This window comes from Trichechus manatus, unplaced genomic scaffold (genome assembly GCF_000243295.1).
Source record: "Trichechus manatus latirostris isolate Lorelei unplaced genomic scaffold, TriManLat1.0 scaffold00010, whole genome shotgun sequence".
In the NCBI taxonomy this organism is placed as follows: Eukaryota; Metazoa; Chordata; class Mammalia; order Sirenia; family Trichechidae; genus Trichechus; species Trichechus manatus.
This window is the reverse complement of record NW_004443946.1, coordinates 6800934-6825308: the sequence shown is the minus strand read 5'-3', so window position 1 is coordinate 6825308 and position 24375 is coordinate 6800934. Positions and strand designations below refer to the sequence as shown.

Sequence of the window (24375 nt, the reverse complement as noted above, 5' to 3'; positions counted from 1 at the left end):
ATAGTCTTATAGAATGCAAAATTGAACTTAGTAGAGAACTATAGAGGAATTGCTGATTATAGTTTCTGTATGTCTTGTCTTCAAAATCTCCAGGTGTTACATCGCTGACGTATTTCGTATCAGGAAGGGTGTATTAGTTAACTATTTTTAACAGTTCTCAGGGTGTAGGTTGTTCTCAGGAATTTCATGCATGTCCATTTCTAGGAATCAAACTGTTTAGTAATGTGAATAAAGAATTTACGTTCTATTTTAAAAAAAGATTAAGTTCTGAACCTATAAGGATTTTTACAATTCCACGTAATGCTCATCCAAGTAAGATGATTCATTTTGTTAGTGATCTGAGGTACATGCAATTATTCATTTACAATGAATAATTTTCTTTTTTCATTTAATTTAGTGTTATAAGTATTTTATCAGCTCAATTTTTGCACCCGTAATAATGTATACAGCCAGCTTTCTTTTCTTAACCTGCTTTTCAGTTAAGATCTGTGAAGGATTTTAATTCTCATTAAAAGCCATGATAATTGCAGCTGGTAATATTTAACTATTAAATTCACCTTGGGATAAAGAAATAATGGACTCTAAATTATAGCTTTTAGTCTTGGAAGGATTTTAGAAATTGTCTAGGCCAGTAGCTCCTGATGTTTTTAAGTATAAGAGTCCTTTTAAATGTCAAAACATTTTGTGACCCTCAAATGATAGTAGGTAAAAATTTAGTATCAGTTGATAGAGAATATTCATAATAACCAAAAGCTTCTATAGACCTAAGAACTATATTTTAAAATAGTTGCATATTTACAAATCATATAATCTACATGCATGCGAAAATTCTAGTACATAAAATGCAAGCAATTTTTTATTCAGTCTACAGACAATACATGGTGCCTTTCTTACCTAGTGCTGCTGTAACAGAAGTACCACAAGTGGGCTTTAACGAACAGGTTTATTTTTTCACAATTTAAGAGATCAGAAGTCCAAATTCAGGGCACCGGTTGTAGGGGAAGACCCTCTTTCTCTTTGTTCTGGTTGAAGATCCTGTCTCAGCTTCTCTAGCCCTGGAGTTCCTTGATTCCTTGGAGATCTCCACAGCGGCATCTATCTTCCCCCCATTTGTATTTGCTTGTCTCTATGCCTAAGATGTTCTTTTTATCTCAAAAGTGATTAGGTTTAAGACACAACTACCCTGATATGGCCTCATTAATATAACAAAGAAAACCCAATTTCCAAATGGGATTACATCTACACGTTTTGGGGTTAAAATTCCAAAGCATATTTTGAGGGGGGCACAATTCAGTCCATAACAGTGTGTATGTAAATTCATAGCTTCTTTGCAATAGCTCAGCAGCCCCACAGGGGAAAAAAGGCACAAAGAATGGGAACCACTGGTTTCTTTTGGTCCATTTCCCTGCGTTTACCCCCAGCTTTTCTCCCCAATTTTTACATATGAGAAAACCAAGGTCTGAAAAGATTAAGTACCTTATGTGGGATCACATGTTAGTTAGTTGCAATTTTTTTTTCTGTATTGAAATATAAGAATTGTGGGAGTTGAGTTGATAAGTAGATTGAAAGAATAAGCACAACTCCCTCAGGGACCAGCTTATTGCATGAGAATAATTGAATTATTGAGGAGTGTCTTATACAGCAGACATTGTTCAATAGGCAAATAGTTTTGAAACCAGGTACTACTTTGAAACACCAAGAAGATATGTGGAGAAATCTGTTCACAAAAATATTTTTGTTTGCATATGCTGTGATAAATTGATTTCAGGATTTTTTCATATTTTCCTGACTTTATTCTGGAAGAATAAACTTGAAAAAGAGTAGTGTTCAAAGATTGGAAGCTATACTTGTCAGTATGCTTACTGTGCTTCTCATACCAGCTTTGCTTATATATACACACATCTACAGATGATTAATTTCCTTCCCATACATGAAGGTCTAGAGAAGAAAATTCTACAACTGCCTTTAATAGCCTGCTGCTGTGTTTAATGAGACTTAACCTATCCTTGCTATCAAGAAATTCATCCTTGTGTTTATCTGAACTGAATTTCTGTTTGCTCTCTTAATGTTTGTGGTAAAGATAGTTATGCTCCTCTGGCAAGGTAGTGTTGCCTGGTGACCCACAGTTTGAGCTCCTGAGTCACACTGCCTGCTGTGGTGTCCTGGTTGAGCTCCAGAGTCACACTGCATACTGTGGTGTCCTGGTTGAGCTCCAGAGTCACACTGGCTGCTGTGGTGTCCTGGTTGAAATGCCTGCTCTCTAGCCCTGGCCATGCTACTCAGACTCTCTGTGCCTCTGTTTACTCATCTCTAAAACCAGGATGAAACTAGTACCCATCTCACAAAATTGTGAAGATGAAATGAGTTAGTACATAGAGTATACTTAGAACAGTGCCTGGCATTTAGTTAGTATTTAGTGAATGTTAGTTACTAATAGGAGTTCCTGGGTGGTGCAAACAGTTAAGTGCTCAACTACTAGCCAAAAGGTTGGTGGTTCAAACCCACCCAGAGGTGCCTCAGAAGACAGGTCTGGCAATCTGCTTCTGAAAGGTCACAGCCTTGAAAACTCTATGGGGCAGTTCTACTTTGCACACATGGGGTTGCCATGAGTCAGAATCGACTCGATGTTGACTAATAAAAACTATAAATAATGACAATATTCTTCTTACCATCTTTATTTAAAGGCTTTTAGCTTTGTACTTAGAGGTTAATAATACCTCTTTCTTTAATCTCTTCATTTTCAATGCATTTTGTCATCCAGATTCAGCAGTATTTATATTTTCTTTTTGGTCAGGAATCCTTTAAAAAGGAGTACGTTTTGTTTAAAAAGTTCTTATATTAGTACAAAACACCTCCCTTAATTATGAATATGAAAATCATTGATCTCTAGAAGGCTCACCCCTGCTGTCTTAGAAATGTACTTCAGTTTAGCAAAAAGTCCCTTTATCATTTCCTCTAAAGATCTTTTCATGATCACTACTGGTTAATACATAACTGAGAATTAATTTTGCTGTGCTACAGTCTAATTTACTTTCTACAAACAGCAGTGACTTGAATGCTGCCCCTCCTTCCTTCCTTCCTTTTCTCTTTAGTTTTTAAAAACTCTTTTTAAAGAATTAATGTGTTTGAAAATTAGATTTTTTTGGTAGTTGTATTCATGTAACAAGCATTTATTATAGCACCGACTACATGTGCTGTACCACACCAAGATAAATAAGGCATGGAGCCCGGAATATGTAGGCTTCTAAAATGACTATGCTACTCCTGAGTAAGTGCTTTATAAGAGATCTAAACAAAGTCCTTTCCAATGCAGGAGAGTCCTGTCCAAAGCAGAAGAGAAAGCAAAAGTTGCTGAATGGGGGAAGGTTAGTCTGGATATTGGCCCCAGCTTTCTCCAGTTTGGTATTTTTCAGCTCTTATTTTAATGTAGCAAGAGAACAGATTCTGCTGTGTGTATGAGAAGGAATTGAGGTAATTTTGTGTCCTTAGTAAAGTGTGGTTTATTTTTTCACATTTCCTCCTCCAAATGGTTTAGCCATGAAGGTTCCAGGAAACCCATTCATAGTAGGCAAAACTCACCAAATTAACAGTCAAAATGAGTTTGTTTTTTCCTCTTATTCCTCCATTAAGGGGATATTTAACAGAGAAAAGATTTTTTTTTAGTTCAAGTCTTTAAAGCTAAGAAAAAGAAATGTAAACTGGCTTTCTGCTTTGATACAAATGTGGCTTAGAAGTAACTATTAATAAAGCCCCAGTCAATATTTCCTTTTTCTTTGTGATAATTCCTTACCCATTGCTGTCGAGTCAATTCTAACTCATAGCACCCTATAGGACAAAGGAGAACTGCCCTATAGGGTTTCCAAGGCTGTAATCTTTACGGAAGCAGACTGCCACATCTTTCTCCCACGGAGCAGCTGGTAGGTTCAAACCACCGAACTTCCAGTTAGCAGTCGAACGCTTAAGCACTGCACCACCAGGGCTCCTTACTACGACTAAATCAATAAAGTACTTGAGCTGTAACGTTTTATAGAAGAGAGTACAAGTAATTTTATAGATAAAAAGAATGCTCAGGCAATTAGCATTACTCTAATGTTTTAACTACTTCTGTTAATGTACATTATATGTATGTAATTGGGTTCATTCTTTGTGAATATGCCTGTTCTGTCTTTTCCGTTTCGCATGATTGTAAACTAGTGGTTTTTGTGTATAGGTGCATGAGAGAATTGCCATGAGATTTTTTCAGACTCAAGGTATTCATGTCGCCGCCTCACACTGTGGTAAAACCACTGATTCATATGAAATCATGAAAAAGGAGGAGGAAGAAAGAAAATGAGATTTTGTGTTCAAAAAGATTGGAACTCTAAAAACATAAGTTTGTGTTTTCATTGTATAATCACAAAAGAAGGAACAATGTACCCAACTCTCACTAGGAAGGGGACCTACATAGTTTGAAAAAGGTTCATGGATAGTCCCATCTATTTATTTTGTAATTACTGTAGTGGCATTTGATAATACTAGAAGATTTTTATGAAAAAAAACTTCAAACATAAGGGCCTAATTTCTACTTAGCATTTTCCCTTCAAGAATGTCATGACTTAAACCCCTGACTAAAAGGCTGTACTATGGATGGCAATTAGTAAGAATTGAATAAGGTATTCTACTTTGTCTTTAAAATGACTTTATGAAAATTAGAAAATTTGCCCATGTGCAATCATGGTTTTCCAAGAAATAGTTTGAATACGTAAGTTGAAAGTGTTGTGTGTATATAAATCACTCGATCATTAACTAATGCTTTTTAATTAATAAATTGCATTAGTACTCTTCATGTTGGGCATCTTTGAATGTCTTTCATAGTCAGAAAAGGTTTAAACAAAGCCCTTGCCACTGAGATATTACCACATGAAGTAACCTTTCGTTTAGCAGAGCAGGTATAGATTATAACCTTTTTAATGATACTTGATTTTCTACTCCACTGTCACCTATAATAAACACCTGTATTAGACATTTCACCATCTTTTTCTCTTATTTGATATTTCCTACCAATGTTACCAAGTATTCCCAAACTGATGAAAGTGAATATGCTTCATCAGCATTTTATCTTACAGTGATCTGTTTTATAACATGATTCCATGACAGGTGTTTATGGCATAACTTCTATGTTTTAAAAGTGGGCAGTGTGCTAAAGAAAGTATGAAGACAGCTGATTTCACTGAAAGTGATTGCTATTTAATAAAATGATGTGAGAAAGGACTTTAAAATTCTAGACAGACAGGTATAGTTTTTATACCTGACCAGGCCTAAAGAGATTTGTTACATATTATTAAGCCAGTTATTGGAATAATATTATTCCAAGTTATTAACTTTTTGAAAATTTTAGCAGTTTTTATGACATTTTAGAAAGTTTTCATGATGGGACTTCTCTATTGACAGGTGCATTCCTTGTAAAGGTTCTCGGTTTCCTCCCACCCTTCCACGACCTGCCGTAGCCATATTATCCTTTAAGCTTCCTTACTGTCAGATTGCGACAGAGAAAGGACAAATGGAGGTATGTGGACATCTCACCTTGACACACTGAATTTGATAATACACTGCCTGTGACTCAGGCATTTGAAAATAACTGTGATGTTGAGTATTCACCACTTAATAATTAAGTAGTGGTAGCAGGGAGGAAAGAGGACTGCTTATTGCGGTCACTGCTTCTAGTGAGTTTGTCGTTCAAGTAAGCGGATACGTCTGTCAGGGCCACATTGGGTGAGGCCTTCGCTCTCAGGGTCCCAGCAGCGCCTGAGACGGAGCACCTCCATAAATTCTGTGCCACAGGCACTTGCTTGCCTCACCCTAGTCCTAGCCCGCATCATCAAAAGTTGTTTGAAATCTTGCAATTAGTTGATCTAAATAAGAACCATTTCAGCTGCTAAAAAACCATTTTACTGAGTTCTCTGAGCCTTACCTCCAATAGCCAGGAAACTGTTTAAAATGCTACATGTCCTTGTTTCGTTTGTTTTTCAAGGAAAGAAGACAATGTCGAGCCTTAGTATCACATTGGAATTTGAACTGTAAAATAAGCTATAGAAAGGAGGATTTCAGAAAATAAACTGAAACAAACGTGTTAAGATAAATATTTAACACTTGCCTGGTATTAAGGTAATAGTTGGCTCTAAGCAATTTTTTCTACTTTTATAGGAACAATATTGGCGCTCAGTTATGTTTCACAACTACCTTGATTATTTGGCTAAAAATGGTTACGAATATGAAGAGAGCACTAAAGATCAAGCAATAAGAGAACAACAGGAGCTTTTAATGAAAATGCTTGCGGTGAGTAAAATCAATATACTGTGCTGAAAAATTAACGGTAAATGGTTTTCTGTAGGTTGACTTTCTTATTGGTTTATAAATTAGCACTAAGTTCCACAGGCTAAGATTCTTCAGTCAAATCTGGTAGTGTTTTTTTTTTTTTTTTCCTTTAAAATTTCTGTTTCCCAATTGATATTGCAGTTACAATATTTAAAACATTAGCTTGTTGTTTCTAGGATCATATGGTAGGCATAAACTTTTCTGGTGCTGCTTCCCCTTTTGGTTTTCCTAGGACCCTAAAGACTACTGCTAAGTGATATCTAAGGTCAGTGATTCTCAACCTGGCTGCACATTAAATCTGAAAAGAAATTCTGATATAATTGGTCTGAAGTAGGAACCAGGCATTTGTTGTTATTGTGGTTGAGTTCCCCAGGTGATTCAGATATGCTGCCACAGTCGAGAACTGTTGTCCTTTAGATAGTGATTCTTAAAAGCATGGCCTTTCCACCATCCTCCCACACCCCTATCCCACCTACCAGCAGCATCAGCATCACCTGGGAACTGGTTAGAAATGCAAATTCTCAGGCTACACCCCAGCTTAACGGGCCCTCCAGCTGATTCTGATGCTCAGCAAAGTTTGAGAGTCACTGCTTTAGCTCCTCCTGTTATTAAAGTTGGCAAATAAAGTTTGAGTGCAGGTTGTTTTTAGATCTCCAAGGCTGGATAGCCTTAAAAATTTTGATCAGATTTTTAGCTATGCCTGCCTTTTGTCATCATCTTTGAGAATTAGGCAGCTGTGTGTACTGAAAGTTTGTCTATAGCTAGTGACCAGGTTTGGTGCCATGTATATTTTAGTACATTTATGTTTGGAGCAAGGTATATTAAAGTTCATATGTTTATATCCTCACTCCAGGTTGGTTTATGGAGAAGAGTATAATTTCTTCTCTGCTCATCTTGCACTAGACTGTAAGCCCCTGGACGGCAGTGATCATGTCTTGTTCACTGTTGTATGCCAGGCACTGACACAGTTCCTACTACATAGTAAAAACTAAAAAAAAAACCCATTGCTGTTGAGTCGATTCTGACTCAGGCGACCCCATGTGTTACAGAGTAAAACTGTTCCATAAGGTTTTCTTGGCTATCATCTTAACAGAAACAGATAGCCAGGCCTTACATGATACCACTGGTTGGGTTCAAACCGCCAACCTTTAGGATAGTAGTTGAGCGCAAACTGTTTATATCACCTAGGGACCTTAATACATAGTCCAGTTGCCGTTGAGTCAATTCTGACTCATGGTGACCCCACGTGTGTCAGTGTAGAACTGTGCTCATGGCTGTGACCCTTCAGAAGCAGATCACCAGGCCTTTCTTCCAACGCATCTCTGGGTGGGTTCAAACTGCCAATCTTTCGATAGTAACCCAGAACTTAACTGTTTGTACCACCCAGGGACCCCTTAATAAGTGGTAAACACTCAGTATTTCTTGAGAGAGTAAATGGTCCAGATTTTTCTTTTTAAAGTTGGGGGAAAAAAGGTTCTGAGGGGGAAAGTGGTACCTAAGACCACAGAACTAATCATAACCCCAGTCTCCAAATGTTGTGGTTCACTACCGTCATCTTTATACAACACTGCCTTGAGTTTAATATTAAACAATTTTAATTACTTTAGTGTGGGATTATTTTTGTTTCTTTTATAAAGCATCGTTTGTGGTTCAGGAACTAGCAGCCTTTATACTTCTTGCAACATGTGTAAAGAAAGTGTTTGATTTATTTACTATTTAGCAGTAGAGCTTTTCCTTTGGAGCAGTGTTTCTCAGCTGGGTAAGGTAGCTTTGGGGATTGGTCATTTCACCTTTAACATTCCTGGCCCCCATGCAAATGCCCATAATTCACCCTAGCCAACTCAAGAACCATGCTTGTAGCTCACCCTGGCCAACGTGAGAACTGTGACTCTAGCCAACTCAAGAGCCATGCCCGTAGTTCACCCTGGTCAACTCAAGAACCATGCCCGTAGCTCACCCCAGCCAACGTGAGAACTGTGCCTATAGTTCACCTTAGCCAATGTGAAAACCAGACAATCCCCTTTCGTTTCTGTATGCTCCCTGGTGCAGAGTACTACCCTGATTGAGAAGTACTTTTATTGACAAGGAATACTAGAAAAACTTAACAAGAAAATATAGGTGAGTATCTCAGGCATTCATGCTGATTGATCAGATGTGTGATGTTAAAGTAACAATAATCCTTCTATTATATGAATTATGACACCCTTAACGATCTTTGAAGTATCAGTTTTCCTCACCCTGTACTTCATTGGGTTGCCAAAATTCATACCAAAAGGAAAATAGTGTTTTCTAAGAGATCTTAAATGAATACCCTTCATTTTATATTATAAGTCACCCCCACCTGAATTTACTTAGTAGCAGTTGTGTGCCAGTTCTGGGCTGAATAATAACTGATTTGTTTACAACTTATTTGTTTTTTTAATTTCCTACCCTGTGTTTTTTGGTGGAGGGGAGAGGACTGGGGGCTGGAAAACAAATTTGGAGAAAGTCTCTTGCTTTCTTGGCAGTTAATTACTTGAAATGATATGCCATATTTCATTGAATCTAAGCCACTATTAGAGTCTCTGGGTGGTGCAAACAGTTAATGTGCTCAGCTGCTAATCAAAAGGTTGGATGTTTGATTCTACCTGGAGGAGCCTTGGAAGAAAGGCCTGGCGATCTACTTCCAAAAAAACCAGCTATTATAAACCCTATGGAGCACAGTTCTGCTCTGACACATGAGGTCATCATGAATTGGAATTGTCTCAACTGGTTTTTTGAGCCACTGAGGCAGAAAAAAAGTACTGCCAATTAAATGCTGACCTGCCATCAATTGTAAGACACAGCCCAATTTTAGAGATGTTAAAATATGTAAAAGTGTGTGTCTTAGCATCAGTGATGTACAGTGTCTAGAAAACAGCTTTCTCAGTTTTACCAGTGGTGCCAGTCTTTTATTTTCAAAAAGTTTTGCTTAACAAGATTTGATTTTTTTTCTTTCTTTTTTCGGTTAGCTTTCTTGTAAATTGGAACGGGAATTTCGATGTGTGGAACTTGCTGATCTGATGACTCAAAATGCCGTGAATTTAGCCATTAAATACGCGTCCCGTTCTCGGAAATTGACATTGGCCCAAAGACTTAGTGAACTGGCTATGGAGAAGGCAGCAGAACTGGCAGTGACCCAGGAGGAGGAGGAGGAGGAAGAGGAAGAGGGTTTCAGAAAAAAGCCGAATGCTGGGTAAGAAAAAAAAATTCAGTTACTTGAGTTTTGTTTTACTACCCTGAATATTAAATTGGTCTTTGTGTAGCTCTTTATTGAGTAATACTATTGTCTTTTAGTTACTATAATACTGCCTCAGAGTGGAGCCAACCAAGGCTTAGAAATCAAGTTGAAGAAGATGCAGAGGACAGTGGAGAAGCTGATGAAGTAGAAGAAAAACCAGAAATACATAAGCATAGTGAGATACATTTTCAAAGCAATAATGATGAGAGATGCCATGGGTGTGGCTTTCCCCGTTTTACCTGGCTGAGGAAAACTGAACACCCGTACCTTTTGAAACACGTTTACTGTCTGATTGTTGAATAGAGAAGATGACTTTGTCCTCCCCGTTTACATTGCAATGTTTTATCTTAATTATAGGACAGAACTCATTTTCCAAAAGTGCAAATTCCTCTGACATGCCACCTGTTAAGTCAGGTGAGAAATAATTGTAAATTTGTAATATCAAGGAAATTTTACATGTAGTCTTTCAAGTGATACATCTGCTCAAATATGCCTGTTTTTTTTAATCAGAGATGTTTGTGAAACTGGTCATTTAACAAATGTATTCAGTGCTTCTTGTATGTCAGGCATCTGGCTAGATGGGGGTCCAGACAGCAAGCAGACATGCCTGGTTGATCTGTGCCATAATGCTGTTTTAGCCCAGCAGGGAAGACAAGTATTGAACTTGTAATGATAATGTTCCTGAGTGTCACTAAGGAGACATGCAGGATGCTGGAGAAACAGTTGAAAGTAGCTGCCTTTGGGGCATGGGGCTGGGAGATAGAGAAGGTTGGAGCAGGGCGTTGCTGATTTTTTTTTTTTTTTTTTTTTTAGTATTAGCATTAAACTTTAGGACCATTTGGCTTTTTAAACCATGTCCATATATTACTTTGGTAAAAATTAACTATTAGAAAGTATACAGATTATTAAAAGACCATATAATAGGTGTCTATAATCGAGTCAGTCCAGGGGCAGGTAGAGACACCCCAAGGAAAACCTCTTAGAAAAACAAGTGTTTAAAGCAAAGGCCTGAAGGATAAGAGTCAGCTTGGCAAAGGTGGATGGGAGCAGAGACAGGAGAAAAGCATATGGGCTTAGGGACCAGCATGTGCAAAGACTGTAAAAGAGTATGTGTGAAGAGCAGAGAGAGCAAAGGGAAAGTGGTGCTGGATGCTTTTGAAGTGATGACAGGAGCCAAATCTTGCAGATCCGTGTAGGCCATAGTAAGGATTTTGATCTTTATTGTAAGGTCCCTGGGAATCTGTTGTTGTTTTTAGGTAGGGGCATGGCATGGCATGCTGTGCTGAGGAGGACTGGATATAATGAGACAACCGAGGCAATCCAAGTGAGATTGAATAGTGGCTGGGGCTAGAGTGGTGGTGGTGAGGGTACAAAGAATGGGAAGAATTGAGGAGGCATTTATGAGGAAAATGTAGAGAGTATGGGAGTTTGGGTATGAAGAATGGCTCAGTTTTTGGCTTGAGTTCTTGAGTGAATGAACGATGGTGCCATTTACTGAGTCAGGAAACACTGGGAGAAGTAGGTTTTGATAGGAAGACGATGAATTACTAATTAAGTAGAATGTCACATAGGCAGTTGGATGTTTGGATCAAGAACTCAGAAAAGGAGTCTGGGCTAGAGATAGAAAATGAAAATCATTGGCATAAGTATAGCAATTAAGTCTATGGGCATGGGTGAGTGAGCATTGGCTGAGGATGTAGAGCGAGAAGAAAAGTGGGCTTAGGCCTAGGGAGGCCCTAACATTTAAATACCAGGTAGAGGAGCAGGGGAAACCATTTATGGAGAAGGAGACCAAGGGCGAGAGAGGAAGCAGAAGGGCCAGGAGAATGTGGCATCTCAGAAGTCAAGGGAGGAGAGAGTATCAAGAAAAAGCACCAGTCAGCCATGTGGAATGCTTTCAAGAGGTCAAGTACAATGATGACTGAAAAGTATCTACCAGATTTGGCCACATAGAGGTCATTGGGGGCCCTAGCAAGAGTAGATTGTATAGTGTAGCAGGGCTAGAAGCCAAATTATATTGGATGGAGGAACATTATGAACGGTAAGGAAATGGGAACAGCAGTGTAGATGGCTCTTCAGAAGCTGGCTATATAGGGGAGGTGAGAGAAAATGATGGCTGGAGAGTGTGTGGGTTGGAGAGAGTTTGTCTTTTGTTAGTTTGGTTTTAAGTTGAGAGACTTGGGGAGCCAATCAAGAGGAAAAAGTCAAAGACAGGAGGGGGAATCATTGATAGCTCAAGTTTCTTGAGAAAGCAGGGGGAGGTAGCTTCCAGAGTACAAACAGATTAACCCTCACTAAAATATGGCAGCATTCTTCCATGGTAACAGGAGGAAAAATAGATCTACATATATTGGGTTTTTATGTTTCATAGTGGCAAATTGGGCTAGTTCCTATCTAATAGCTTTTATTTTGTCTTGGAAGTAGGAAGGAGGTTATCTGTAGTTGTTAATAGTTTTAAAGGTGGGAAGTACATTTATTTTTATATAGTATGTTAAAATATTCCATCTATTGTTATAGAAGTCAGAGTCATCTGTTTTTTATCAATATTAAGCAAAGGTTTCTTTCTGCTTGTGAAAGGTGCAGTTATCTCTAGCAACCAAGGACAAGCGAACCCCTTCAAGGTAAGCTCTTTGCAGTGCTATTTTCTATTATTTAAGACATCTGTATTGAGAGGAATATTTCCAAATGACCAGATGACCCTCCGCAGATGTGGAGGCATTAAAGACTAAAGTAGATCGTTGTGAAAAAAAGGAGAAAGCAGCATCAGTTCACACTTGGGCTAAGAATTATATTTTCTACTTATCTTCTCAGTGCCTATGGTTTTGAAAAATACTGTTTTTTCTTGGGGATGTGGTATTTTGGGAGTATGCATATCGGTCTTAATTTGGATTGTACCAAATACACTAGTAGTATTTTCCAAAGGTGAGACTGTAATGCAAACTTTAAAATTTTAAAGAAATATAAGTATTTCTGGGTTTTTTTTTTTTCTCTTTATACATAAAATGCTAAGACTAGTTTGCTCTTTAGGTATCAGTCAGTTCCAAAGAGCCAGCCACTTCGGTGAATACAGCACGTTCAACTAATATTTTAGATAATATGAATAAATCATCCAGGAAATCCACTGCACTTAATCGAGCTGCAAGTAACGACAAATCTCCAGTTATAAAGCCTCTAATTCCAAAACCAAAGTCTAAGCAGGTACTCTTTCGGCTGCTCACATCTGCAATAAACAACATGTGACCTGTTTGTCTTATTTCAGTTTGTTCACTGTTTCAGGCATAGGACAGGAGGTGCGAGGTGTTTATAGTTGATTGTCTAGTAGGGCAGTGGTTCTTAATTCTGGCTTTGCTTCAGAATCATCTGGTCACTTTTAAAAAAACATATATACCCAGACCCCAGGGACTCAGGCATTTATCTTAATTTTTTTTAAAACTTCCCAGATGGTTCTGGTGCATATTCTTGTTTAATAATGACTAACTCTAACCTTTCCTTGTTTGATATTCTGATTTTGCCTCCTCTAGTAAGGATTTTATCCCAGATTTGTCATCAGTCAAAGGGATCTATTGTTTATCTTTTCTGTTTCATATAATTTTAGTCATTTAGAAAACATGAAATTTGAAGTGTAGCTTTTTGGTTTTGTGTGTGTATGCATGTTTATTTTAACTGAGAGCCTCAGGACTTCACACATTAGTTTAAGAATTTTAAGTAATTATAAATGTTTCTTCACATTTTTCAAAACCTGCCTATAACTTATAAAATCACACTAGGTCTTGCTGCAGTGTTCATGTTCGTTTTTCCAGGCATCTGCAGCATCCTATTTCCAAAAAAGAACTTCCCAAGCTGGTAAGACTGATGAAGTGAAAGAAGAAAATCCGAAAAATCTATCATCTGAAACCCCAGCTGTATCTCCTCAAAACACTGAGAACCAAAGGTCAGTAAGCGTAGAAATTGAGTGTTCTTAATATGCTGTCCTGGTAAAATGCATACAGTAACAGCAATATAAAATTATGCAACTCTGTTATTATAACTAATACATTGGCACAGGTGGTGGGTGTTCAGAACACTTGTAACTTTTAAGTATTAGGTATTGACAAGGATAGTCCTTATTCCAAGATGATTAAGGGTAGGAAGGAGTACATTTCTGATTTTTTTAATTAGTAACTTATATCGAGAGGCATTATAGCACAGTTGTTAGAAACACAGATTCCAGAGCCTGACTGCCCAGGTTTGAATACTAGCTCCACTACTTATCAGCCAGGTGACCTTGGACAAGTTCCAGCCTCCTGTTCATGCCTGTAAAATGGGTATAATAACAGGTAGGTAGATAAATACACGAACCTACAATTTACACATTAAAATATACTTCAACAAATTGTGTATTTTAAATTGTATATACATTTTATCGGGCACTATATTTTATAATTTTTAAAGTTTCAAATTTTTTTTTTAGTTCATTTTTTTCTTTTTAAATAGATAATATATTTACATGTGAGGAGGAATGAAAAGGTACAAAAAGATATGTGGTGAAAAGTAAGCCTCTTTCCTACTCACCCACTTCTCTCCAGAAACAGTCACTGCAATAAGTTTCTTATATACCCTTCCAGAATTATTCTGTACATATACAAACAAGTATATCTGTCTTTTTTTTAGTTTTACACAAATAGTAGAACATTATACACATTGTTCTGTAGCCTTTTTTTCCCACTTAATAATAGCTTTTGCAGATCATTTTATATTATAACATAAAGAACTTCTTTAATCTTTTTACATTGCATGGAATGGATATACGATAATTTATTTACTGCTCTACTGGTAAGCAAAAGGTGGTTGCTGGTCTTTTGCTAGTACAAACAGTACTTCAATGAATAACTTTATATCAATATAATTTCTCACACATGCAAATATAGTTATAAGATAGATTCCTATATGTTTCAAGTTAATGTGCACTTGTAATTCCAAGATATTGACAGATTGTTCTGCATTGATGTTGTATTGATACAGTCCCAGCAACATGAGAGCTCCTGTTTGTCCATATCTTCGCTATGTTAGATTTATTTTAAATGTACTCATTAAATTGGAAAAATCACCATTTCATTTTTAGCATTGAGTAGTATCTTATTTTACTAGTAACCTAATGTTAACCAGTTTAATTTGCGGGAATAGCTGTGATTTTTATTTTTTCCTATTTTGTTCTGAATTCTATTTAGATCCTAAACAGTGACTTTTTTATTTAAGAAGACTGATAATTCAATTTTTTATACTCTCAATTGGCTATACAGAAAACTCACTTTTTGACATCTTGTTAAGAAATTATTATTTAACTGAAAATTTGGACACAAATGTTGATATGCTAAATCAGAAGAGAAATGTCTGATTTTCTTTTTCTTCCTAAAAATGGAATTGTTTAGAGACATTCAGGGAGATTGCATGTTGTTAGCTAGACTTGTGACATTGCCTCAAGATTGATTAAAATGTGTATTTATTAATTTCTGGAAACTCAAGAACCTTTTGTTAGCATTGCTTTTTTGTTTGTTTTGTTCTATTATTTTTCTGGAAGTAAGATTACATTAAGAAGATTACTTGAAATTTATGTATTTTTAGAAATTGGACAAGTGGTTATAGCCATAGTATTAATATATTTTAATAACTTATTTTTCTAAAAATTAAAGTTCATTGTAGAAAATTTGGAAAATACTTAAAATTATAAAGACAAACAAAAATCACCTAATTATTCAGAGGTAATAGTTTCTTTCTAATCCTTTTTAATGAATTTAAGATTTCATACTTAATGAGGTTTATATTAGGATATAATTTTATACCCTGTATTTTTGTTTCCATTCAAAATTTTATCATAAACATTTTCCCCTGGTATTTATGCCACTTATTTTTTGTGTGGATGTAGACTAATTATTTAGGATCAGTTCAGCTACAGCATATGGAGGCAGTATAAGTGTGGGGAGTCTGGAATCAAACTGCCTGGCTATTGAATCCCAGGTCTGACTCTATGTAATCTTTAAGTTATTTCATCTCTCTGAGCCTCTGTTCTCTCATCTATGTACCTACCTTATAGGGTTGTCGCACATTAAATGAGGATATACACAAAGAGTTTAGAACAATGCCTGGCAAATAATAAGTGCACAGTAAATGTTGAGTATTTGCATAAAGTCTTCACTAGCAACTTAAAGACAATCTGTGTCAGAAGTGAAGTCGAATAGAATTTACAAATGTGCTATGTTCACGCTTTGCATAATGATGATACAGGGAAAGACCCAGGCTCCCAGGTTATCTGTGAGAGGTGAGTGATGGGGAAGGGGTTTGAAAGATGCCGTGATGTTTCAAATAGCTGGTTTGGGAAGCAGACAAAGAGCCTACCAAGGACACATGAAGAGTTGTACTGAGCCAGAGGGGCCAAGTGACATCGTAGACCTCGGGCCTGTCAACATTCATGGAAGAATTGGAAGTGCAGAGTATATGGTTATTACACCTGGAAAATGCTATTGTGGGTATTCCTTTTGAATTGATCTTATGAAGGATTTTTCAGTTCATTAATCTTGCAGTCTCTAGGCAATTTTAAGTAATATGAAGTAAGCAAGTCTAATCATGTCTCCTATACTTTATTACAGGTATGCAAAGATTAATGGTTAATTACTAACTTGAAAAATAATGAGTCTTAAGTATAAATTTTTCTCATATAATTACTATTTTAGGCCAAAGACTGGGTTCCAGATGTGGCTAGAAGAAAATAGAAGTAATATTTTGTCTGACAATCCTGACTTTTCAGATGAAGCAGACATAATAAAAGAAGGAATGCTTCGATTTAGAGTACTGTCCGCTGAAGAAAGGAAGGTAAGGGTAATTGTGCTGAGCTCTTAGTGAATTCTCAGGTTTTTAAAATTCTAATTGGAAATTGAATACATCCAGTAAATTCTTGGTGGAGAAGAAATTAAATCATTGAAATGCCAACTTTGAGTTTGTAGCTATGTAGTAATTATTATTTGATGCTGATGGTTAATTTTTTGGCATTTATAATGTTTACATTTGTATAAGTCACTGTATGTTGTAAATTAAATACCCCCCAAAATCTGCATTAGTTATACATCAAAAGCTTAAGATTAATAAGTATAAATGAAATTAATTTACATTTTTAGACTACTACTTTAGAGTCCTTGCAAGCAAAATTTTGTAAAATGCTGTCTACTTACGTATTGAATATTAAATGAGAATGTTTCTTTTGGGAAAAAAAGGATGTGCTGTTCCAGCCTTTCACATGGAAATTAGAACAGTGACTTGTACCTGTTGCTCCTCATGTGAATTTCTGTCATGTAAAGGAAGGCTACAAGCAGCCTTGTATTGTAAGAGAAGGAACCTGTGTGGTTCTAAATCCTCAGACTTCCTTTCCCCAGAGAAGGCAGTGTGCTGCATGGACACCTAGTGACATAGATACTTGCTTCGATAAACTGGGTTTTATGAATAAAGTTATTGCATAATGAGGAAGCTAAAACTGGCCTAACCACCTCTGGCCCCATTTAGAGCCTCATTACAACTTTGTGTTTTTCATTCTTCGTAAGTATTTATAAAGAGATGAAAATTCTAATGAATTAGATAAAATGATATCTGAATGAATAAGACCTTATTGCTACAAAAGAGGAAGAAACTAGGTGTCTTAGTCATCTAGTGCTACTGTAACAGAAATACCACAAGTGGGTGGCTTTAACAAGCATAAATTTATTTTCTCACAGTTTAGGAGGCTTGAAGTCTGAATTCAGGGTGACGGCTCTAGGGGAAGGCTTTCTCTGTCAGCTCTGGAGGAAGGTCCTTATGTCTTCTGAGCTTCTGCTCCTGGGCAGTCTTCATGAGGCTTGGCATCAGTCTTCCCCCATCTCTGCCTCTCTCGCTTGCTTGTTTAATCTCTTATGTCTCAAGAGGAACTTGGACGTAGACCAAGAGGCAGTTGTTAGAACAGAAGAAGGGGATACTGTGTGATTTAAAATCAGGAAAGCTGAGTGTCAGGGTTGTATCCTTTCACCATACTTATTCAATCTGTATGCTGAGCAAATAATCCGAGAAGCTGGACTATATGAAGAAAAATGTGGCATCAGGATTGGAGGAAGACTCATTAACTACTTTCGATATGCAGATGACACAGATGACACTTGGCTTGCTGAAAGCCAAGAGGACTTGAAGCACCTCCTGATGAAGATCAAAGACTACAGCCTTCAGTATGGATTACACCTCAAAATAAAGAAAACCAAAATCCTCACAATTGACCAATAAGTAACATCATGATAAATGGAGAAAAGATGGAAGTTGTAAAGGATTTCATTTTACGTGGATCCACAATCAACACCCATGGAAGCAGCAATCAAGAGATCACAGTCACCTCATATGCATGCAAAAGCTGGACAGTGAATAAGGAAGACTGAAGAATTGATGCCTTTGAATTATGGTGTTGGCAAGGAATATTGAATAGACCATGGACTGCCAGAAGAACGAACAAGTCTGTCTTGGAAGAAGTACAGCCAGAGTGCTCCTTAAAAGCGAGGATGGCAAGACTTTGTCTCACATTCTTTGGACATGTTACCAGGAGGGACCAGTCCCTGGAGAAGGACATCGTGCTTGGTTAAAGTTAGAGGGTCAGCGAAAGGAGGAAGACCCTCAGTGAAAAGGACTGACACAGTGGCTGTAACGATGGGCTCAAGCATAGTGACGCTTTTGAGGATGGTACAGGACCAAGCAGTGATTTTTTTCTGTTGCACATAGGTTTATTTTTTCACATTTCCTCCTCCAAATGGTTTAGACATGAAAGTTCCAGGAAACCCATTCACCGTAGGCAAAACTCACCAAATTAGCAGTCAAAATGAGTTTGTTTTTTCCTTTTATTCCTCCTTTAAAAGGATATTTAACAGAGAAAAGATCTTTTTAATTCAAGTCCTTAAAGCTAAGAGACAGATAAGAAATGTAAAGTGGCTCTCTGCTTTGATATAAATGTGGTTTAGAAAGTAACTTAATAAAACCCCAATCAGTTTTTTTTCTTTGTGATAATTGCTTACCCATTGCCGTCGAGTTGATTCCGATTCATGGCACCCTATAGGACAGAGTAGAACTGCCCATAGGGTTTCCAAGGCTGTAATCTTTACAGAAGCCGACTGCCACATCTTTCTGCCAGGGAGCAGCTTGTGGGTTTAAACCACTTACCTTTCAGTTAGCAGCTGAGTGCTTAATCACTGCGCCACCAGGGCTCCTTACTATGACTCAATCAATAAAATGTTTGAGCTGTAAAATGTTTTTAAAGAAGAAAGTAAAAATCATTTTATAGAAAAAAGAATGCTCAGGCAATTAGCATTACTCTAAATGTTCTTTCCTTTTTGGTAATGTACATTGTATGTATGTAATTGGGTTCATTCTTTGTGAATGGGTATCATCTGTCTTTTCCATTTTGCATTGATTATAAACTAGTGGTTTTTGTGTATAAGTACATGAGAGAATTGACATGAGATTTTTCTCAAGCTCAGGGTATTCATGTTGCCACCTCACACTATGTGGTAGAAACCACTGATTTATATGAAATCATAAAAAGGGAGGAGGAAGAAAGAAAATGAGACTGTATGTTCGAAAAGATTGGAACACCTAACAACAACAATATCTCAAGAGATTGACTCAAGACATACCCTACACTAATCCTGCTTCATTATCAAAGCAAAGTCAATTTATTCCCAAACGGGATTATAACCATAGGCATAGAGGCTAAAATTTACAACACATTTTGGGGGGACAGAATTCAATTCCAAAAGGCAAAAGTTGTTATTGTGTTTTTGAATGCTAAAAATGTAATCGATGTTTTCAGGTAAACCCTAAACATTTATTTAGATCTAATCTGTTGATGTGGGAAATTTTACAGCTCAAAGGACTGTTTTCCTCAACAAATAAATATCAAGGGAAATAAAGTAGGAGGAGAAGCTATTATAGATTAAAGGAGATTTCAGAGGCAGATGAAATGAATGGACCTTGCGTGGCTCTTCTGAGTGAATAAAAGCCAATCCCAAGAATATATGCTGAATGACTCATTTATATAATATTTCTGAAATGCCAAAATGATAGGGATGGAGAACGGATTAGTGGCTGCCAGGGGTTGGGAATTGGGTGAGGGGTGGTTATAAAAGAACAACATGAGGGATGCTTGTGGTAGACTGTTGTGTGTCTTGACTGTGGTAGTAAATACAAGATCCTACAATACAAGTAAATATACATAGAAACACATACAAATGCGTAGAAATAAAACCAGGGAATTCTGAGTAAGATCCATGGATTGTATTGATATCACTGTCCTGGTTGTGATATTGTACTATGGTTTTACAAGCTGTTATTGCTGGGGGAAAGGGCACATGGGATGTCTCTAATATTTCTTAAAACTGCATGTTGAGTCTACAATTACCTCAAAACTAAAAATTTCATTTAAAGAAAAGTATCTGCAGTTATAGTATTTTGTACTTAATACAGTTAAACACAAGCAGAGTTTAGATTGAAATATTATAGAGATAGAATGTAAGTGCTCTGCAATTAAGTAATAAAAGATTTGTTAACAGTAAGGACCCTTAATGATTAGTTTAACAATTCAAGCGCTAATTATGCTGCTTTTTGTACAGGAGTGTTACCTGAAAAAGAAATCATTTCCTTTCTACTTCTGTTATTGCCTAAAAATCCTTTCTCTTTTTACCCCCAACATTTTCGCAAAGGCATGGACTGACAAGGCCAAAGGAGGAACTGCAAGTGATGGAGCTGAAACAAAAAAGCGGAAACGTCTCATCGATGAAAATAATGAAACAGAAAGAACAGAAAGTCAGAAAGAAGAAACAAAGGAGAATCTAAATTTGCCTAAAAAGCGAAAACCTTTAGATCTTTCTACAAATCAGAAACTATCAGCTTTTGCATTTAAGCAGGAGTAAATGGAAAAAGTGACCTTAGGAAAGCAAGGGGTTTTTTACTCATCTGTGATGAATCTGAATTTTTTTTTTTTTTTTTCTTTTAGGAAACTCATTATATATATTTTAAAAGAGTCTAAAGATAACTGTCTTTATAAGATAATGTAGTAATTATGTTTGAGTAGGTGCCTTGCCATGTGTAAAATCTATCCTTTGCAGATTACTCTGTCCCTAAGATGGCTATTCAGAAACATTGTGATTGTGGTCACTGACTTAAGGTCACCAGCATGTTCCCATGGAAGCCAGTTTGATTTTGTTTCTTACCTTTCAAATCATCAAAACCAAGGTTGTAAAACCTCTGTGCATTGACGTACCTTCTAGGGACTTCCTTATTTGGTTTATTTCAGGTACTGGAAAGCACCCCAGTAGTCTTCTACCCAAGTGTGTTACTATAGACTGTTCTCTGTGTCTGTACTGGACTTATCAGACCATGTTTTTATTATGGGTCCTAAACATGTAAATAATTTTGTAGGTGAGACTTTTTCTTTTGTATGTTTTGGAAATTGCTTCAAATATGATTTCTAGTTGTCTGTTGGTATCGCCTGATTTTTAATAAAACTTTTTAACATTTACATATTTGGCTTGTTACGGTCTTAACATTGTATTTGCATTTCCCGAAAATAAATTTTATAATTACTGCCATAATTTCTACCACTGCCACCACCCTCATCCTGCTCTGCAGTATGCACACAGTAGAATAGAGAAGAAATGTAATATGCTTTGATAGTTATTGCAGCCCAGGGCATAATGTGCTCCTGGTAGGAAACCCCAGTTATCAGCATCAGCAGTACTTGTTTGAGCACATCTTGGAAGACTTGATAAGAGAGTAGCTAAAGAGTTAAGGAAAGTGTTTAACTTTTTTTTTTTTTAATTTTGAACAGACAAGGTTTAATTATTCCATACATTTGTGGTTATTATTCCAAGCAGAGACTAATAAAAATGCAGTCTTTTGATCTACATTCTACCTTGGTGAGTAGCGTCTGGGGTCTTAAAAGCCAGTGAGCAGCCATCTAAGATACTCCACTGGTCTCACCCCTTCAGGAGTAAGGGAGAACGAAGAGAACAAGATACAAAGAAAAGATTAGTCCAACGGACTAATGGACCACAGCTACCACGGCCTCCACCAGACTGAGTTCAGTACAGCTAGATGGTGACTGGCTACCACCACTGACTGCTCTGACCAGGATCACAATAGAGGGTCCTGGACAGAGCTGGAAAAGGATGTAGAACAGAATTCTAACTTACAAAAAAAAAAAGACTAGATTTACTGGCCTGAGAGACTGGAGAAACCCCAAGAGTATGGCCCCCAGACATCCTTTTAGCTCAGTGATGAAGCTCCTCCTGAAGTTCACCATTCAGCCGGGGATTGGACAGCCTCATAAAAGAAAACAGAACTAATGAGGCACGGCAGTTCAGGGACAAGGACTAGAAGGCAGGAGGGGACAGGAAAGCTGGTGATGGGGAACCCCAGGTTGAGAGGGGACAGTGTTGACATGTCATGGGGTTATTAACCATTGTCATAAGGCAATATGTGTACTAACTGTTCAATGAGAAACTTTGTTCTGCAAACCTTCATCTAAGGTACAAAAAAAAAAAGAATTATGTGAGATCCAATTGACAACAGCAACTCAAAAGATTTGATGGGATGCCTAGGGGACAGTGAGTTGAAGATAATGGTGATGGAATAATTTGGAAAGGATAGTGAGAATAGCAGCACAGCTGGAAGAATGTAATTGATGTCATTGAACTGTACATGTAGAAACTTTCAAAATGGTGTAATTTTGGCTATGTGTATTTTCACCAATAAAAAGGTCCTCAAGGTCAAGAAGGGAGAGTGTTGACACATCGTGGGGTTGTTAACCAATGTCATAAAACAATATGTGTACTGACTGTTTAATGAGAAACTATTCTGTAAACCTTCATCTAAAGTACAATAAAAAAATTTTTTAAAATGCAGTCTTTTAAGGGCAAAGTACTAGGGAGAAAAAGTAAAATTAAGTCAGATGGCTTAAAATTTAGGGTAGTTTTATTGGTTGAAAGGAGCAAAATATGTTGGAAATTTAGATGTATAGAGGACAAAAGATAATCCTTATCTTGAGATGATTAACGATAGGAAGGAGTACATTTCTGACATGTTAATTAGTAACTAGTATTGAGAGGTATTAGAGCACAGTGCTTAGGAGCACAGATTCCAGAGCCAGACTTACCAGGTTTGAATATCAGCTCCACTACTTACCAGTTGGAACCCTGTTGATGCACTGGTTTAAGAGCTTGGCTGTTAACCAAAAGGTCGGCAGTTCAAATCCACCAGCTGCTCCTTGGAAACCCTATGGGGCAGTTCTTCTCTGTCCTATAGGGTCGCTATGAGTCAATTGACTCAACAGCAACAGGTTTGCTTTGGTTTGATTCACTTACCAGTTGGTTGACTTTGGACAAGTTACAGCCTTCATCCTCAACTATAAAATGGGTATAGTAATAGTACCTACTTTATAGGGTTGTTAGGAGAATTAAATGAGGTAAAAGTTCCTGGCACATAGTAATATTTTATATATAAGTGTTAGCTATTATTGTTATGCTACTGGCTATTTCATCTTGCTTTGTCATTAGGTTTGGTTCTGAATACTGTATAAATTAATTTTGATTTCAAGATCCTGAAGTAAAGGTTTATACTTTGGAAAGCATGCTTGTAGACATGTATTTTGTTTTTATTTTCTCAATTTGGTTGTAGTACATAGTGTATAATACTTAAATCCTTCAGTGTTATATTTCAAATTCATAGAAACCTGGTAATATCAAAGATTTGCAAAAGGCTTTTTTAACCACCTACTTTATTTGATGGAAGAAAGGTTTTGGTTTAACTTACAAATCAGTTCTTTGAAACTAAGAATTATCCTTATTCCCTTGCTATGTAAGATTTAACCTCCTTTTTTATACTTTTTCAGAGAATTGGGACTTAATGGTAGGAAAATGGAAGTGGAAATAAATTAATATCTTAACCAACATCATGATCTCAATAATACTGCCTATTCTAAGCTTATTGTGTATTGTTGAAAGCTGCTTTATGCTTAATTTCATTGTCCAAAAGCAATGACTTCTCAAAGAGCAGGTTATTTTACAGCTTTACACTCATCAAAAGAGCATCATCTAGTTAGTATTCCAGAGAACAGGTGAGTGAAGGTTGAGGTTATGCCTGGCAACTCTGGGGAGCATGGCAGTTTACAGCCTCTCATATCTGTGCAGCATCCTGTAATGAGCTACTGTTACTAACATGGAACAGATGTCAGGTGATCCCACTGGACAAAAGGATGAGACCCATCCATGCAGAAAGCATCTTAACAGGTGACTGGTTGCCTTACAAGCCTTTTTTGTTTTCCAGCTGTTACTGTAGAAGTATATAATGTCTCCCCAGGTTTTATTTGGAAAATTTTTAAACCTACAGAAAATTTGAAACAGTACAGTGAACAGCCATAATACCCATCATCTAGATTGACTTACTGCTGACATTTTGCCACATATTCTTTGTAAACTTTTTTTCTGAGCCATTTGAAACAGACTGCATGGCACTTAAGCTTTCAGTATTTCAGCATGTGTCCTCTATGATTAAAGAAAGAAAGTCACAAACCAATCCCACTTGTGAACATAGATGCAAAATCCTAACCAAAATTTTAGTAGGCCATAAAGGAGACTGGAGAAACCCCGAGAGTATGGCCCCCCGACACCCTTTTAGCTCAGTGGTGAAGTTATCTCCGAGGTTCACCGTTCAGCCTGGGAGTGGACAGCCCC

General features: G+C 37.0%; 1 protein-coding gene across 5 annotated transcripts in view; it reads left to right on the top strand.

The window, feature by feature from the left end:
• Positions 1–21399, top strand: part of WDHD1 (WD repeat and HMG-box DNA binding protein 1) — a 63640-nt gene extending 42241 nt beyond the window's left edge. For 3 of the 5 annotated variants that reach the window (XM_023726209.1, XM_023726207.1, XM_004370882.2), the window contains 10 exons: positions 5431–5545; positions 6184–6315; positions 9345–9568; positions 9670–9788; positions 9971–10027; positions 12191–12234; positions 12641–12811; positions 13414–13544; positions 16321–16459; positions 20347–21399. In XM_023726209.1, coding sequence (XP_023581977.1) covers positions 5431–5545; positions 6184–6315; positions 9345–9568; positions 9670–9788; positions 9971–10027; positions 12191–12234; positions 12641–12811; positions 13414–13544; positions 16321–16459; positions 20347–20556 — 1342 coding nt within the window. In that variant the 3' untranslated portion in view covers positions 20557–21399. The remainder of the gene's footprint in view (positions 1–5430; positions 5546–6183; positions 6316–9344; positions 9569–9669; positions 9789–9970; positions 10028–12190; positions 12235–12640; positions 12812–13413; positions 13545–16320; positions 16460–20346) is intronic. The other 2 variants (XR_002823106.1, XM_023726210.1) reach the window with 2 other exon arrangements.
• Positions 21400–24375: the final 2976 nt, after the last annotated feature.